Source organism: Cydia strobilella, chromosome 19, assembly GCF_947568885.1.
Source record: "Cydia strobilella chromosome 19, ilCydStro3.1, whole genome shotgun sequence".
NCBI lineage: Eukaryota > Metazoa > Arthropoda > Insecta > Lepidoptera > Tortricidae > Cydia > Cydia strobilella.
This window is the reverse complement of record NC_086059.1, coordinates 11,651,202-11,669,506: the sequence shown is the minus strand read 5'-3', so window position 1 is coordinate 11,669,506 and position 18,305 is coordinate 11,651,202. Positions and strand designations below refer to the sequence as shown.

The following is an 18,305-nucleotide window of genomic DNA, read 5'->3' as shown; positions in this document are numbered from 1 at the left end:
TGTCCTATCCCTATCCAGCGCCATTCTTAATATTGGAGATGGTCCGTGGCCAGTAGACTCCTACGATTCGCCGCAAACACTTGTTTTCAAACACCTGATATAACTAAATAAACTTAGAGGTTTTGCGAGCGTGGCAATCGGGTGGTGTATCATTAGGTAGGGGGAGGAGATGTGTAAGTTGCGGAAAGTTTCCAAAAATTTCGAAAAAGTCTAGGAAATTTCAAAACAGTTTCACTGAAAACGAGGTTTTTCATTATGCAAATTGAACACTTCGATATCCATACAATAATATGAGGAATTTCCGAAAGCTATTTTAAATAGAAAATAGCTGCCTCCCGTTTCTGGACAGTAATAGTTTGAATTAAATGGTTTCATTATTAGCACCCTTCTGCTACGGAACCCTAAAGCGGCGTATTTGAACACGATTACCACCAAACCAATAGTCACATTTGCATACGTATTCAGGTTAACTGTCATCGCAGGTTAATGACCTGTCACGTCTAAAAGGGCATTATTTACACTAATGTAATCAAGAGCCTGACACTCTTTGATAGAGAAAGACAGTCTTATTCCTATAAGAGGAAAGAGAAAATAGTGGCATGCTTTGTCCTTATCACCGACCGGGTTTTTTTTTCATGGTCGGGTTATGGCAGCATAGGTAGGAGGCGATGGCGAAATACCGAAATTTATAAGTGAAAGAGAAAAGGATTATGCTGCCATACACTAAACTGTCAATACATGAATATGTCTTTCCCTTAAAAAAAAAAAAAAAATAATAATTATTTAATTCAGACTTTCAAAAAATGCATATTTTGTTAGTGATACTTAAACTAGGGAACCTATAAACTAAGTGTTAGTCTAATTATAACATTTACAACATTTACATAATTAAGAGCTAGCCATAAAAACAAAAACAAATACAAACAAATACCTACTTACTTACTTACTTTATTAATTTGTACTGCCTATTACAATATTAGCCCAGTGCCTTAATATAGGGCAGTCCTTACCCCTGGTCGCTCGGTTTCATGTCTATAACTACTATACTATGTCTATGAATGTAGTAAACTGACATGAGGAGAACTTTATGTCATTGCAATAAAGTCTATAGCGTTACAATACAGTCAGCCTGAAAAGTAGCGTATCAGACCACAGGGCGGACACCCTTGTTTACCCTTTGGGTACGGAACCCTAAAATAGTACATTTTAAACTAGTGTGAAAAGAATGTCTTTTTACCACTAGTACCGAGGTATCTCAAGACTCGGTACGAGTGGTAAAAAGACATTTCACACGTGTTGTAAACGACGTTTTTTAATACAATTGCGAAAAAATAATAAATTAATATATCATTAGTAGAATCATACCACCAAACCAAAACCAAAAGTACCTATACAGCTAAGATACTTGAGCTGCCGCAGCCCGCGATACCTTCATACTCGTGCGCGCCCCGGCCGCGGCCGCCGCGGGCCCGGCGCGGGTTGGTCAACGACACCTCCGAGTAACTCATGAGGCCCTGGTACCTGCACCGCGCTAAATTCAATTTTAACTGCGTTTCGAAAGTATAGTTTGGAACTCAAAAGTAAAAAGCACTAGTTCGAGAAATTGAGCTTCTCGCACGCTACGCAGCCACAAAAAGTACCACTTTTTGAGCAACTGTATTAAAAAGTAAAATTAAACATTTTTCAGGCTTTACGAAACGACTCATTATAAAACCCTTTAGAGACTGCACACCTGTATAGGCACTAATCACGCATAATCGATTAGCATCTAATCTACACATGACTCATTGCCAGGGATCACCGATCGTATGACCATTCCTGATTCATCGTGTAAACAGAATAATAGACAATAGATAACACGTAATACTTAATAGACGACTTGACTTGGTATTAGTAATCGTGTTTAAACCCATTGATAAGCAGAACAGATGGACACGCTGCTCATTATATAATAGTTTTTTACGATACAAGTGCGAAAAATAGGAAATTCGCAAGTAGTGAATTTAAATCGACACGAGTTGCGAACTACCCAATCGCATGTGTATTGTACAACTGTCTAGCTATCACGGTTCTTGAGATACAGCCTGGTGACAGACAGACAGACGGACAGCGGAGTCTTGAAATAGGGTCCCGTTTTTACCCTTTGGGTACGGAACGGTTCTTGCAATTTATTAAAATAATTATATTATATAGCAACAATATACATAAACGCAATATTTCACCGATAAAATAGCAGTTTCCTTGTTTTCCATACATCGAAACTGCTTCTGAGCAATATCGACGTTACATGGTGACGTCACGATGTATTGCCATTTTGTTAGAAGCGTTTCGTCAGTAAAGTGCGTGTGCCAGAATTTGACGATCATTTGTGACTTTTGTATTGCTTTAAGACAATGGGTCCCATACAGACATTTGATCCTCAAAACAAACCTGATCCACGGGTACCATTAATAAAAATTTATCAAATACCCAATATTTATAGTAATGTCCTTTCTTTACACAAGATTCATTGCCAGGGAACACCGATCGTATGACCATTCCTGATTCATCGTGTGAACAGAATAAGTGCCAGTTGCACCATCCGCACTTGACGGACTGATCAACGTCACCCGGCGCGCCGCGGCGGTTTACTATGAAACTATCCATACAATACAATTTAGCGAACTCTTTAACGATGACAAACAGTTTGGTGCAACCGACCCTAAGATATCAATAGATAACACGTAATAGACCACTTGTACATGAGCTATTACTAGTAATCGTATTCGAAGCCAATGATGAGCAGAACAAGTGCCTGATTCTGTACCTCATGCTTACGTACTGCGAAGTAGTCTAGCTCTTATCCTAGAAGAACGAATTGTACAGTCGCCATCAGATATATCGGAGCGGCCGAGGTGCTCAGAAATATCTAAATACGCACTTAACGCCTTGACAATAGGGGCTTGTTCAGATATTTGTGAGCACCTCGGCCGCTCCGATATATCTGATGGCAACTGTACATAACTACACGCTCACAAACGTCAGTTCACTCTATTTCTAGTAACAAGTTTAGTGCAAGTCGTTATCGAGTGTCAATAAGCAGTATTGATTCATCACTAATCTGATTAAACTCTATTACAAGTTACACCATCAACATGTCGGCACGCGGTCGGTTTGTTTACTTTGTTTACATTCCGTTCTTGACCTTCCTGATGCCGGTTCGTAAACAAATGTTAGTCATGCCCGATTCCGTTGATTTCACCATTAACCTGCATTTGGGGTAAGCGGAACTATGATTCAAAGTACGTATACGGGAAAACACGTATGTGCGAAGATGACGCGGGGAGGAGCACTAATGTGTACACAGTCATAGCGTTGTGACAAAAATGAAAAATGTCTGCTAATTCGGTCCGAGAAACTTGCTAAATTCCACACAATTGGGCCCGAGAAAAGGTTGCCTGGCTTTGGCTCGGGTCAAAAAGTTTGCTGAGCTAGCTCAATAATATACACGGTGTTTCATGACCCACTGAAAACCTAAAAACAGTTTGTTCAGAATCGATAGGAGAATCGATTGCGCTAAATTTTAATGGGGGTAATTTTTTTATTATTTTTTATTATTTTTACATGACGAGTCTACAAGTTTGTAATGCGACAATATCAATAACTAGCATTTGACACGTTATTTGTCAATGAACAACACCCTTAACTGGCCATTGGTAAACCTTAACTCGTTGCAGTAAGGTATGCAAATAGTCAGGTAACAGTGTTTACGATGGTAACTAGCAATTGTTTGACGTCACTCAAACGACGAAGTATCTTGTGTAGAATTACCAGTCGAATAGAATTGTTAAGAAAAGTAAACAACGAATATTTTTTTAAATATGTATCGCATTAAAGAATAAATACTCAAGATGAGTTTATAATAAAAAAAATCTGTTGGGGTGTCTCAGGTTTTCAGTGGCTCAAGTAACACCGTGTATATACTATATTTTAGTAGGGTAAAGTAATACTTAATGAATGGTTCTCTAAGATAAGTTATTGGCCCTTATTTTGTAGAAATTTTGCCTTATTACTGGAGCCTTAAAAGAAGGTTAAAGAAGTAAATCATTGGCGAAAGCCGACATTAGTACAGCCTACTATTACTTTCTAAAATAACACTCACTAAACCTCTTTCGTTCCAGGGCCTAACGAACGACGTGTGGTGGTACTACATGATCTCCTCAGCCTTCTACTGGTCGCTCACCATATCGCAGTTCCACGACGTGAAACGGAAGGACTTCTGGCAGATGTTCGTTCATCATCTGGCCACGATCTTGCTGTTGTCATTTAGCTGGATCTGCAATCTGCACCGGATAGGAACGCTAGTTCTCTTGGTGCATGATTGTGCAGATATATTTGTTGAGGTAAGTTATATTTAATCAGCACATTGCTAAATAATACACACTCTAGAGAATTAAGCTTGGGATATTGTCCCCGCCGGGCACAGATGGGAATAGGTGCATTCCTATCTGCTCCCGCCTCGTGTATGGCGGCGGTCACGCGAGGTAAGGACAAATGAATGAATGAATTTAAGACTCTGTGTTGTTTTAAATACATTATTTTCATTTCAAATGGAAGAAGACCGTTGTCTTTTACGGAGTGGTTTCAAAGAGCCGTCCCGAGTTAATAAACAGGAAAAAATGTTCCTTATTTTGTTGTTTGTTTGAAGTCCGAAGCCCACATTTGGCTGACAATGGGTATACTCCAAACCCCTTTTTTTGTACAATAAGGCATTCTTCACATTGTATGCGATTCATCACGCTGCTCCGGTGTGCAAGCGGGCCACCCCCATATACATCCATCGCACTCGCTCGCTCACACACCAGGGCGGTGTGCGGATCCGCATCAGTATGAGAACCTCGTAAGAGAGAGGCCTAGTATTTGCCGTATAAAGTCTGCTGATCATAAAATGTCGACATACAGTACCGGTCAATAATATATCACCTTTGAGTGTTTTTCTATGAACTTGTATAGAGTAAACAATATAGGTTAGTTTGTAGATTGCATATTTTACTAGTCATTTTATACAAGTATATGATGAATACTGCAATGAAATACTGTGAATTACAATAGGATACACAGCATATAACTAAAAAACCTGTAGTAAAAAAATGAAATTGACAATACATTAAAAAAAAAACTATGAAAAAACCATTACATGAGACCAATTTTTCTTATCGCCCATACAAAGGAATACTACTAGACTACCTATAGCAGTGATGTGGAAGTCACTCACAAATATAAAAAAAAGTTAGACCGTAAAAACATGGAGGTGCTATATTATTGGCCGGTACTGTACATTTCGTCGTGTCGTTTTCAGGCGGTGAAGGCCACAAAGTACGCGAATTATCAGAGGACGTGCGACACGCTGTTCCTGGGGCTCATAGTCACCTGGATCACCACGAGGATCTTCATCTACCCCTACTACATTATCTGGAGGTGAGTGCCCCACTTATTGATGAGAATGTCACTAACCTCCCGAAGACCTGATCATCCTGAGCGACGAAGACATAAAGTGACTCACTGGTCTATATGTAGATCTTTAATTACTTACAACACTTACACTGTGTCTATTTCACAATTGTTATCATATGCCATACGATTAAATAAATAATTTCCGTCAGAAACTTTCCGAAATTTATATTGTCTTCGGTTACCGCGATAGTTACTCATGATATAAAACTACGGTGACGGACCACGAACGCTGTAAAGGGTTCGATACGTCGGGATGTATTAAAAAATCAATACGCGATATAAACCGTTTCCATAACTGCGAAATCGGAAACTTGTTACATTTGTGTATGGAGAACGTAATGTTAGTGATTATTTTAAACATTAGGGCCATTAAACGGTTACTGCAGATAGTCGAAGTTATTTAATACTCTTGTAACATATTAATCCTTTTCCTGTTTTAAGGGATATATATTTCCCGCATACGGCACTTCAAACATGTGTTCTATTTTAGATGAGTAAGAATGACATTCGATTGTCATTTTTGAAATGTCAGGGTTAAACGGCATTGTGGTACAAGGTCTATTGTAAGTTAATATCATATAGGATCATCGACGTAATTGCTACACTCACCTGTTACGTGACTGTCTTGTTAGGTCGTTTAGATTAAGTGGCGTTCTTCTGCATCGTATACTATAATTTTATTATTGATGTTGTAAAAAGTGCACGCATCCATATAAGCAAAATGTTGGTTCCAAAGGTCCTGATGTGGATTTCTTAAACGACTTTGGTATGGGATTCTTCAAAAAGGAATGTACAACTGTAATGTGATGGGACAAAGCAAATGTAACATCGCTGGAGTTCCAACTGTCCCAAGCCGCCTAATCTGCGATGTACTTGTAGATTTGGCCTGAATCATATCATATTATATCATTTATTGAATGTCAACCATGGTATTTCAAGAATCTTGAGGTTTCCCGCCCAAAACTGGCCGTGAGGTTCGACTTTTTGTGTGTGCCGCCCCAGGCCATAGCATCTTTTGGTCCTATGGTAGATACACCCCTGACGAAAACCTCAATGACGCTCTTTTATTTTAGTCCGTTTTTTTTTCAGATTAGAGATTTTATAACCTCAATATTAGTGGCAACTTTTTTCCTCCAAAATGAAATCTGAGTAACTGCACTGATTTATTGGTGTCGACGGTGTCGTATACATATTATTGTTTGCTATAATATTAGGCGGGTTTTAGTGTCACGCGGACCGTCCGTGCGAATCGCTCCGCACCGCCAAATTGTATGAGAAAACTCTCTAAAACGCTCCCTGAGCTTAATACATATTGGTCCGGTGCGGAGCAATCCGCACGGACGGTTCGCGTGACACTAAAAACCGCCTTAGATATCATAGGAATTTCGGAAGAAACTGTTAATTACCACTACTTTTGAGGTTAGAAAAATTTTAATCTTAAAAAAAAAACTGTATAGCCGTCTAAACCAACTCTGCACAGACTTTGACTGTGACCCGTGAAACTATATACGTCACTTTTTTTTTTTAACGCAAAACCTGAAAAAACAAAATTAATTTCAGCACGTTAATTCGAGCGCCGATGCTGCTGCCCATGTTCCCGGCCTACTTCATCTTCAACTCGCTGCTCTGCCTGCTGCTGGTGCTGCACGTGGTGTGGACGTGGCTTATACTACAGATCGCCTACAAGGCCATATACGCTGGAAAGGTAGCCTATTGTGAAATAAATAAGTTTTGTTTCCGTAGCATGACAAACTAATTAAAAAGTTAAAAATAATCTATTTTAAAATAATTATAAAATAATCAAGTGGGATCGTGGTCAAACGCCTGCCTATTCATCATAAAAAAATAATATGTTAGCAGTAGAATGTTAGTGTGGATGTAGAAATCTCCATAGAAAGTGGCCTAATTTGATTTTAAGCGTACCAAGAGACGCTACACGACAATTAGCTTCTAAGAAAACCTTGACAGTTCTCTAGTGGATCACACGTGCCGCCGCCACATTTAGCGTTGATCAGTTCTTTAACTACGCGTGGTACAAATCGCCTTTATTCATTGTTTATTTGTCATTCATTTAGCCACGTCAAACTCAAATGCATGTTAGTTAGTTAGTTTAGTTAGTTTTGCTGGGCATTTTCCGCAAATCGACATCCAATGTGCCTATTTTGCGTGAAACGAGGTAGCGCTACTCTAACCACCCCAGCTCCTCCACGAAGCCTAGCAAGGTCTTCAGGTTGCTAGTTGCTTCCTTTAGTGTGCATGGATTCCCTAGGTATTTGCTCCTATATACTTCTACCTGTTTACAGTCTAGGAGAATATGTTTTGTTGTTTCTTCTTCTGCCATGCACGCTCTGCACATGGGGCTGTCCGTTTTACCCATAATATGTAGGTGTTTGTTTAGTGTGTTATGTCCTGTTATTAATCCTACTATTTTACGTAGTTGGCTTCTTGGTGTTTTCAGTAATATTTTGGTAAGTTTGTGGTTCAGTTCCGGTAGAATGCATGTTATTAAAAAAACTAATGATTTTCAGATGGACGGTGACATCCGCAGCAGTTCAGATGAGTTGAGCGATAGCTCCAACCGGTCCAACGGCACGGCGCGACTACACAAGTAATACACATATCTATTTTTACAAGCTTTTTATTAACTTGCAATGTACGTAAGTATCTATGTTTGTACGGTTCAAATCTTGCAAGTAAAATTTTACTATACAAGATAGTTATTAAAATTAGCTCAGAAATTACTTTACTTCGACCATATTTATTATTTTACCTCAAAGTATAATGGCACCTCTACACGATGGGCCATAATACTGGCCCACTAAGATGGGCCAGCGTGTAGAGAGGGTAGTGGTGTCGGATGGCTTATGGCACGGCGGGATGGCGATGGGATGGCCACGGTGTCTGTTTTTCGTCCGCATATCAAAGGTAGTGGGCCAGCGATGGTGCGTGCGTACACATCTACACGTGGCCCATTTCATAGTGCGTGCTCTCAACCATCGCATGGCCATCTCGCTGGGCCATCGTATAGAGGAGCCATTAAACAGAGTAAAACAATCTATATTTATCTTTTCAGAGACTAATAACCAGAGGATCACGCTGCAAACCAGGAAACGCTGGACTCCATATTATGTACAGTTTAATTTTCACTCCTATTATAATAAGTACTGGCCGTTATGCTCATTTGCTTGTAACTCGAAAACCGGAAATCTATTCAAAAAACTTTTGAAAAGACACTTTCAACTGTATTTTAAGCCAAAAACTCACTAATTACCACTTAAAGTTCATAGCCATAGTGAACCGTATGAATACCATATTAAGGTTGATTTTTGTTTATTTTTTTTAGTTATTAGTGAGTTTTGGTTGTCATCTGACGTTTCATAAAATGGGCATGTGCTAAAATAAATACGTTTACCGAAGTGGAATAAATGTGTCGTTCTCAAGTAAAAGGTACCAAATAGTCGCTTACCACAAGGACGCTCTGACATGTTATTCGTATAGAGATGCAAGCAAATTTCACCCTTATGGTAAGCGACAATGTACCTTTTACTCGAGAACGACACAACACCAGACTGTCATTTAAGCTAAGGCAACTCTTAGGGTCGGTTGCACCAAACTGTTTGTCATCGTTAAAGAGTTCGCTGATTTTTATTGTACGGAAAGTTTCATAGTAAACTGCCGCGGCGCGCCGGGTGACGTTGATCAGTCTGTCAAGTGCAGATGGTGCAACTGGCACTTAATATTTCAGAAAATACTGCTGGTTAAAGTGGTAAAAATAGTATGAAAAGATTGAAAAGTTGATTCAACTAGTCGATAAACCTGTTATTCCCAACAGAATAATTGATTAATTAGAGGATTTGAAACATCGATTAGTTCCCTTTCAATTTTCATTGCTAATTAGAAGTACCGTTAACCGGGGTGAATAGGGACAAAACTAAAAATGTGTTTTTTTTACCTGACAATTTCTTAAAAAATACCTACACAAATTGTATTGTGGCTAAAAAATAAGTGTATTCCCTTTGCCAGGGAGGTTTTGGGATTATACAGAGCAACTTTTACTATGGGACCAACCCCGAAATCACGAAAAAAAATTTGGCTGTTTCATACATTTTGGCTGGTCCATTTTCTTGGAAGGGTAAAAAATTTTTCCGCGATTTCGTGGTTGGTCCCATAGTAAAAGTTGCTCAGTATAATCTTAAAACCTCCCTGGCAACGGGAATGCACTTATTTTTTAGCCAGCCTGTATAAAATGAACTACTATTTCCAATCGGATGTTACTATTTGTGTGGGTATTTTTGAGCATTTGTCAGGTAAATCACATTTAAAGTTTTGTCCCTATTCACCCCAGCCATCCCTATTCACCCCGGTTGACGGTACCTATTAAAAGAGTAAGCAATATTCACGATAAATACTTCCTCATTACAACAATTTCACCTCGGCAACATTTGACTATTTTATTGGTAAATATAATATTTTGCGACACATCTACTTATATTGCCGAGATGCATAACAATAATTTGTAGTATATACTACAACTTAATGTTTTCTGGGTGCCTAGCCAAGGTGACAACCGCTTACGCTACGATAACGAAACGCTTTGCGTCTATTCCATTCTCTTCCATTAATATGCGACACTATGTGTGACCATTGCGTTTCGTTCGCTACTTAGCGCAAGCGATTGGCATGTTGGCTACGCACCCTGTACAGAAAATTGTGTACACAAATAGAACTTTGTCACAATGAATACTATAATAGTTATTTTGTATCATTCTACGTCCTTTATATTTCCAGAAATTTGACAAGTTATTAGAGAACCATTATGATGAAATTTAGAATAAAAGAAATAACTGAAATTATAAATACTTTTCGTAAAAAATTTAAGATCACAGTTCTTGTACGAGTTTTTGATGCTTTTAATCCACTCCGTAGCTTCCACGATTTTCTTAAACTTGTACCGATTTAGTCTAAAAATGGTTTTCGAAATGCATTTTTAGGACACGTAGTTTATACTTGAGAGTATAGTTTTGTACAGTTATGGAATTGCATTTTTGAAAGCGACTTTTCACAAATGACAGTTTCGATATATGTTGTCGGTATATCTTCTATTTAATGAAGTGCGTGCGAAGATATAAGTTATGTTAAGTCGTGCGACATATATTATATATGGTCCTGTTTAGCTATTATATTTCTATTCTATACAGGTTTTTTTTTCCACTAGCCATACCCTGCATAGTGAATTTATAAGTCATACTGAACAACTTTTATTTTTTGACCAATGCCGAAATCGTGAAAAAAATTAGGCTGTTTCATACGTTCCGTCTGATGTGATGCCGCTGATTTCTATAAAACATTTCGCGATTTCGGCATTGGTCCCATAATAAAAGTTGTTTAAGTATAACCTATAAATTCACGTAGTGAACGCAGTATGGCTGGTGAAAAAAAATCACTTTGTATACACGGTGGCCAAAAAATAAGTGCATTCCCGTTGGCAGGGAGGTTTTGGGATTATACTGAGCAACTTTTACTATGGCACCCACCCCAAAATCGTGAAAAAAAATTTGGCTGTTTCATATATTTTGGCTGGTCCATTTTTTATGGGAGAGTAAATTTTTTTTCGGGATTTCGTGGTTGGTTCCATAGTAAAAGTTGCTCAGTATAATCCCAAAACCTCCCTGGCAACGGGAATGCACTTATTTTTGGCCACCGTGTATATTTTTTTTTTGTCTAAGTAGTAGCGTATTTGAAAATGCAATTTCGTCTACTAAATATACCAAATGTAAGAGCTAGCTATATTAATCGCGGCTGGGACCATTTAGTCGGTTTTAGTTGTTCTACTTATATGTAGGGTCTACAATAGAAGTATTATAACGTACAGCAGATTGATTTCAAGATATGCATTACGCATACGTGATCTTCCACAATATGCATGCTGTTTAACCCTTTGAACGCTTAAACGCTTACGTCATGAAGAAAAACGTCACACACACGCCTTATTATTATTATTATTGGGGCGTTGTGGGCCTTTGAGTGTCACGTCGACCAAACAGTGATCTATTGTGACGGCCCTTTAAAGCTCATTACTAATGCCCGTTGAATCCAGAAAATTCCAGATTCTTTGGGCCGTAATGTTCTGTACCTCATAGGGTTGCAGTACGTGCCGCCCTAAGTAGGTACTTCTTTTTGACATTAGTGGTCCACAGGAACAGAGAATGTGCATTGCAGTCTCCTCTGACTCCTGGCAGAACCTGCATGTCGGATCTTGTATCTTTCCTATTTGAAACATGTGTTTGTTCAACTTACAGTGTCCAACACACGCCTTGGTCACGGGCGCAATCGAGCCAATGTAAACTACAGATGCAACGAATACCGGATGTTCGGCCTGACCATCGTCCGTATATTGGGTATCCGGCCGGCGGAACTATACCTACATTTCGGTTTTTCAGGTGCGCATTGTGTAGGTTTTAACCTGTTCGTAGTGAACGTTCGCGCGGACTCATTTCTAGGTTAGACATGAGTGCGCGTGCAAGTGAGTGGAATGATTAAATTGCTTAAAATTCCCATCTTAAAAGCCGGCAACGCACTTACAACCCCTCTGGTGTTGCGGGTGTCCATGGGCGACGGTAATCGCTTACCATCAGGTGATCCGTCTGCTCGTTTGCCTCCTATTTCATAAAAATATATATATATAATAAACGAGTACGAATATGACATTTATGACTGTGACTGTTTCTTAAATCTAATTTGTTTACTCCGAAATTAAGCAAATTTACTATACGGTACGCAGCCGGATAATAGGTTACTATCCGGTATCCGGACGGAAATTAAAACAAGGTCCGGATAGTAACCGAATATCCGGTGCATCTCTAATGTAAACCTTACTTGAAAGTGTAAAAGTTACTTTGATTGCGTACGCCATATGTATTATAACACTAATATGTATTCATGGCGCTGTGTTCACATCTAGTTACGACGCCTTTAGGTGTTCTTAGCGTTCAAAGGGTTAAACAGTGAAGCTACTTAAATACTACCTAGTAGTAGTATAGCTGTTGAAACTAATTCCTCTAAAAAACTCAATACATATAATTTCGTTGCAATACTTCTATTGTGTTTCCGTCAGATTTGCTCCTAAACTAGTGTTATAATTATAATTTTCAAATAATACGTAAATTGTTATACAGAATAGGCGACTTTATATGCGTGGTATCACATGGTTAGTAACACTATGTTCTTCATTATGTAGAAGCTAGACAGTTGAAATTTTTACCAGATGCTGTATTTCTGATGCCGCTATAACAACAAACACTAAAAAGTACGGAACCCTCGGTGGGCGAGTCCGACTCGCACTTGTCCGATTTTATTTAAAGGGCAGTGCCAAAATATTCTTTAGTTGTAGTCATCAATAAAAGAGTATTTACGTTTTAAATTAAGCCTGTAAGGCAGAGGGAATATATTTCCCACATGATTTTGAACTTTGTTTCAAAGTGATAGGGTTCAATTTTGCATAATATCTAACACCCTTATGCCTTATCCATACTAATATTATAAATGCGAAAGTCTGTCTGTCTGTGTGTTACCTCTTCACGCTTAAACCGCTGAACCGATTTAGTTGAAATTTGGCGTAGAGATAGTTTGAGTCCCGGGGAAGCACATAGGATAGTTTTTATCCCGAAAATAATCCCTTAAGAGGGTGAAAAGCGGGGTGGAATCATGGGTGAATTGAGATAATTAATGAGTCGCCTAATATTTGTGTGCATATTATGCTCAAATTGAATGATTGCTATAAGACTCTCCAGGCGCTATTATTTCTAGCTGGGGTTACTAAGTCCACTAAGTCGCGGGCAAAAGCTAGTAATTCATAAGGGTCCTTTAACCCATAATAATGGGTTAAAAGACTAGCCTCGAAAAGAGATAATGATACCACGATAAAAGTCGCCTTAATAAAACAACACAGTATTGTAAGTGTGTAAATTGAGATTAATTTAATAATTATATTTTAATATTATCTCTACTATTGATATTAGGTACATTTTGATAACCACTCGATTATAACATGAAAATGTATATATACTCATATATATATACATAGAAAGTTAATAAAACAACCTTTATCCCTAGTGTAAAATTCATTCGATAGCGTGACATGACATACGCGTGTGCGTTGTGTCATTTTGTATGGGATTTTGAGTTTCCAAAACGTCCCGCTTGGCGCGCCGTTCAAAATACCATACAAAATAGACATAACACAGACGCGAACGCTCGTCGCGCTATCCAATAAAATTTACACTAGGGATACAGAGCGTCGAAACCGAAATTAGACCTTACTATAACCAAAGAATTATTAATTGTAGAAAATTTCTCGAGTTTGACAGCAAGCCTAGGTGGCGCTATAAGCGCCATATATTTTGCGGTCAACTCAATTGTCAAATGTCAACTTTTGACAAGAGTTCGCATAATGTATACAGTATGGATGGTATAGAAAGGATGCCAATCTCTTATGACAGAATTGTTGAAAGTGACCGCTTTCAGCTTTAAATAATAATTCCTTCTCCGGTGGCGCTAGCTAGGCTCTGGGACATGAGTATAACATGAACCATATAAGGCAACAAATAACCCGACCAAATTAATTACGTAGGTTGTTTTTGGTAGTATTTCGGTGTATGGTGGCGCCGTCTAATTACTGTTTTTTGATGGACATTTTTCATAGAGATTTGGCTACTTTATATAGTCTCCATGGTATACAGCTTTACTATTACAGTGACATCTACATTTACGCATTAAATAATAAATAAATATTAAAGGACATTTTTACACAAATTGACTAAGTCCCACGGTAAGCTCAAGAAGGCTTTCACTGCCAACTTTTTCGCAGCGCTACGCTCGTAGCCGCTCCCAGCGTTTTTCAGCTTTGTAAAGGAAAGGGACTACGAACAGAGAACCCACCGAGTTCCCGGCACTCGTGTGTTTAATGTCAAACTCGAAGCAAGATATTTTCTAAGATATCACACATGTACTTATACAATTAATGATTTTTTGCTATAAACAGTGAGATCTCAAATAATGTCACTTTATATTCACATTACATCATGTGTTAAATTTTTTGACGAATGTTGCTTTGAACTACATTCGTAATATACGATTAATACATATTAGATGTACCGATTTATATATGTACAGCAAAATTGTTGTCTAAAATTGATTAATTTGTCCACTATATTTTTAAGGTAATTTGTAGTTATTGTATCAAAATTGCGTGTAACTTTATTTTTGGCAATGATCCCGAACAAAAAACATTGTTTATTACAATTGAATTTGTGTTACAAAACTTGTAACAGCATTTTAGTTTACAGGAGTAAAAATGTCTATTTATTTTTACATAAGTATGTGTTCTTTGAACTAGGTGTTAAAAGCATTATTTTTTTATTTCTTTGGTAACTACCTATATATAAAATAATTAGGTAATTAGGGAAAACAAGCAGATATGTTTGAGAGCTTGTTGTTTGTTTATTATTATTTACAACATACGATAGATTAAAGTACGTTCACAAATGATGTCGCATATATGTGGTATTTTCTATAAAAAGGGACCTTATTGTCGATGGCGCTTACGTCATTATTAACGATGCTCCGATATAAATACATTGCCGCGCGGCGCTGTGCGGCGTAAGCGCCATCGACAATAAGGACCCTTTTCATAGAAAATGCCCCATATTATGTACATAGAGCCGAGTTTAATGTTAATAACTTTTCAGCGCAAAAGGCGACCGCGCTGTCACTGACTTACTTGATATTGAACTAGTTTTTAATTGAAAGTATTCGGTTATTACCGAAAAACACTCAAAATCTAATTAAAGTTCATTTTCGGCATTTTGATAATTACTCGATCATCAGTTTTGGCTGAGCCACATGATACTTTTTGTTTGAGCTTTAAAAAGTTCATATGAAACTGTATTGCACGAAATAATAAAATTTTATTGTTTACACAAATGTGAACCAAATTAATTATGTTATTACGGTTCGTGTTCCATAGTACGATAAAAAAACTGGTTTGTACCTACGATATCATAGGTTATTCAGACTTTTTGATTTTGCCCTACCACGCATAACAGCCGTAAATGGACAAATAAATGAGTTTTAACTTGGAATCTACTCGAAAATACGGTAAACATGAGTTTTTGAATATCATTTATATGTGGTGTATTCCCATTTGTCCCCGCCTGACACATATATGAAAAGAGGTGCATTCATATGAATCATTCCCTATTGTCTCCGCCTCATGTATGGCGGCGGTCACCTGGGGCAGAGACAAATTGGAATACACCATTTACGGTTTTTACACGCTGTGGGGCAGATGTGACCTTCACAAATGCAGATAGTTTTAGTTTGAACCCCTCGAGTCCCACGGACGCAATATCGGGTCAGCAATGGCAGACAAAATTCTATTCTAAGATGAAACGGTTAAGGTCGTTTTTTCGCTGGCAAGTTCTGGAACTCAAGGGATTGGTGTGTCTGTTTTTAGGGTTCCGTACCCAAAGGGTAAAAACGGGACCCTATTACTAGGACTCCGCTGTCCGTCTGTCTGTCTGTCTGTCACCATGTCTCATGAACCGTGATAGCTAGACAGTAAAAAATTTCACAGATGATGTATTTCTGTTGCCGCTATAACAACAAATACTAAAAACAGAATAATATAAATATTTAAATGGGGCTCCTATAAAACAAACGTGATTTTTTTGCTGTTTTTTCCGTAATGGTACGGAACCCTTCGTGCGCGAGTCCGACTCGCACTTGGCCGGTTTTTTTTAAATTAAGAAATTCACAAAATATTGGTTTGACCCCGATCCTGTAGATAGTTGACTAATACATTCCAGAGAGTACGGGTCGCCAACATTGATATTTATATTCTAAAAGAAACACCTGACCACCGATGGACCTTATGTTATTGCAATAAGGTTTATTTTCAGGTAACAGTGTGGACGATGATTCATATTTACTGATATTTGTTACTTTTATCCATTTGGAATCTGCGGAATCTTAAAATAGGTCGTCCTTTATTAGTACGGATAAGAGAATTACCTACTTGGTACTCTCATTACCTCCGAAGTCCCAATGTCCTTTTAAAAGGACAAATTAAAATTGGAATACCTACGGAATAAAGGTATCAAAATTCAAAATTGGGTGTATTCTCATTTGCCCCCGCCGGGCACAGATATGGGAATAGGCTCTGCATATAAATCATTCCCATTTGCTCCCGCCTCTTGTATAACGGCGGTCACGTGGGGTGGGGACAAATGAGAATACAAAATACAAATTTATTGTATGAAATTATGACTTACGTTTCAGATTAAACAAATTATTCTTGTTGAAACTTATGTTAGTGTTGTTATAAGTGTGTTGAAACGGATGTAATTAACTTACTGTTTGGCCGTTACCATGTTATCTCTGAAGCTATTAAAATAAATTATATATAATACTGTGAATAGAATAAGTTATTTAACTTTCTTAACGCCGACTTGTTGCGATACCTTGCCAAACAAATTTAAACCCTATTTTATAGTGCGAAGGTTGTTTTGGCGATGAAATCATTGAAAATCAAGGAATTTGATTTATGTACAATTTCGGTTAATTCCCATTTGTCTCGCCCGGACACAGATGGGAAAAGGTGCGGTATATTCCCATCTGCCCGCCCCTAGCCGGGGGGTGGACACAAATGGGAATGATTCATTCATTCCGGGCACACATGGTAAGGATCCATTCCCATCGGTGGCCGGCGGGGACAAATGGGAATAAATCCTTCCCATCTGTGACCGCCTCGGTTTTTTACTATATAAATGTCGATTTTGATAGTTGCTATATTGAACAGTTAAAATTTCAATTCGTGAAATACTTACTTTTTTGCCCGACTGCCAAAGGAGGAGGGTAATTACTAAAATAGTGATCAAATCTGCTACATAACTATATATTCGTTATAGGTAGTTGTTATCATGAAACCAGTAAACATTTTTTTTACATTTATGATGTAAATTATTTAACGCTGAACCCCTACATTATATGATTCAGGCGGGGGCTAATAAAATATATAAAATAAAATAAAAATGCTTTATTTCAGACCTGTTTACATGATCCATATTTGGGAATACACGAAAATTTCGTACTATGTCACACTGACTGTCAATATGAAAGCCGCTAGAATTGATATTATTGTTTTTGTGACAAGGTACGAAATGGTACATAAATCAAGAGGTCCTACCGCGTATGAAAATCGAAATTTTAGTTGGCGTTACAATAGTTAAAATGTCTAGGAAATATGTTTTGGCGGATTAATCGAATGGTTATTTGAATTTCTTTAAATATAGCTGAAGATATCTACTTAATAATTAGTTCTTGCTAATTTACCAATAAAATAAACATAATTATACATGCTGTCAAATCATATTTCATGGACCGGGATCGGAACTTTTGTACATGTTAAATTCGTTTCTAAAGAATGTTTGTCATGTGAAGATGTGAATACATTTAAACTACCAATTAGATATTAGTAACATCAGTGTTCGTGTGGTTTGAGAAATAAAACTACGAATTTATACTGTGAATGTCATTATTTTATTTAAAGTACCTTCCATACTTTTATACATAAAACGTAAATCTATCTACCAGCTATTATTACTAGCTGTACAGTACAAACGCAACAATCAATATTGCACTAAAAGTGCTTCATACGATCTAACAACAAAAAATCATAAGGCCGCTTTAGACATGATTTAATTTAGCTTGAAACAGACTGAAAATTGACATTTGTATAGGATATCAGCGGTTGA

The 18,305-nt window shown here is 37.8% G+C and overlaps 1 protein-coding gene across 1 annotated transcript in view; it reads left to right on the top strand.

Moving 5' to 3' along the window:
• Positions 1–18,080, top strand: part of LOC134749940 (ceramide synthase 5-like) — a 36,232-nt gene extending 18,152 nt beyond the window's left edge. Inside the window, exons 4-8 of the mRNA XM_063684967.1 lie at positions 4,161–4,382; positions 5,339–5,457; positions 7,054–7,198; positions 8,022–8,101; positions 8,567–18,080. Of these exons, the coding sequence (XP_063541037.1) occupies positions 4,161–4,382; positions 5,339–5,457; positions 7,054–7,198; positions 8,022–8,101; positions 8,567–8,573 (573 nt within the window). The 3' untranslated portion in view covers positions 8,574–18,080. The remainder of the gene's footprint in view (positions 1–4,160; positions 4,383–5,338; positions 5,458–7,053; positions 7,199–8,021; positions 8,102–8,566) is intronic.
• Positions 18,081–18,305: the final 225 nt, after the last annotated feature.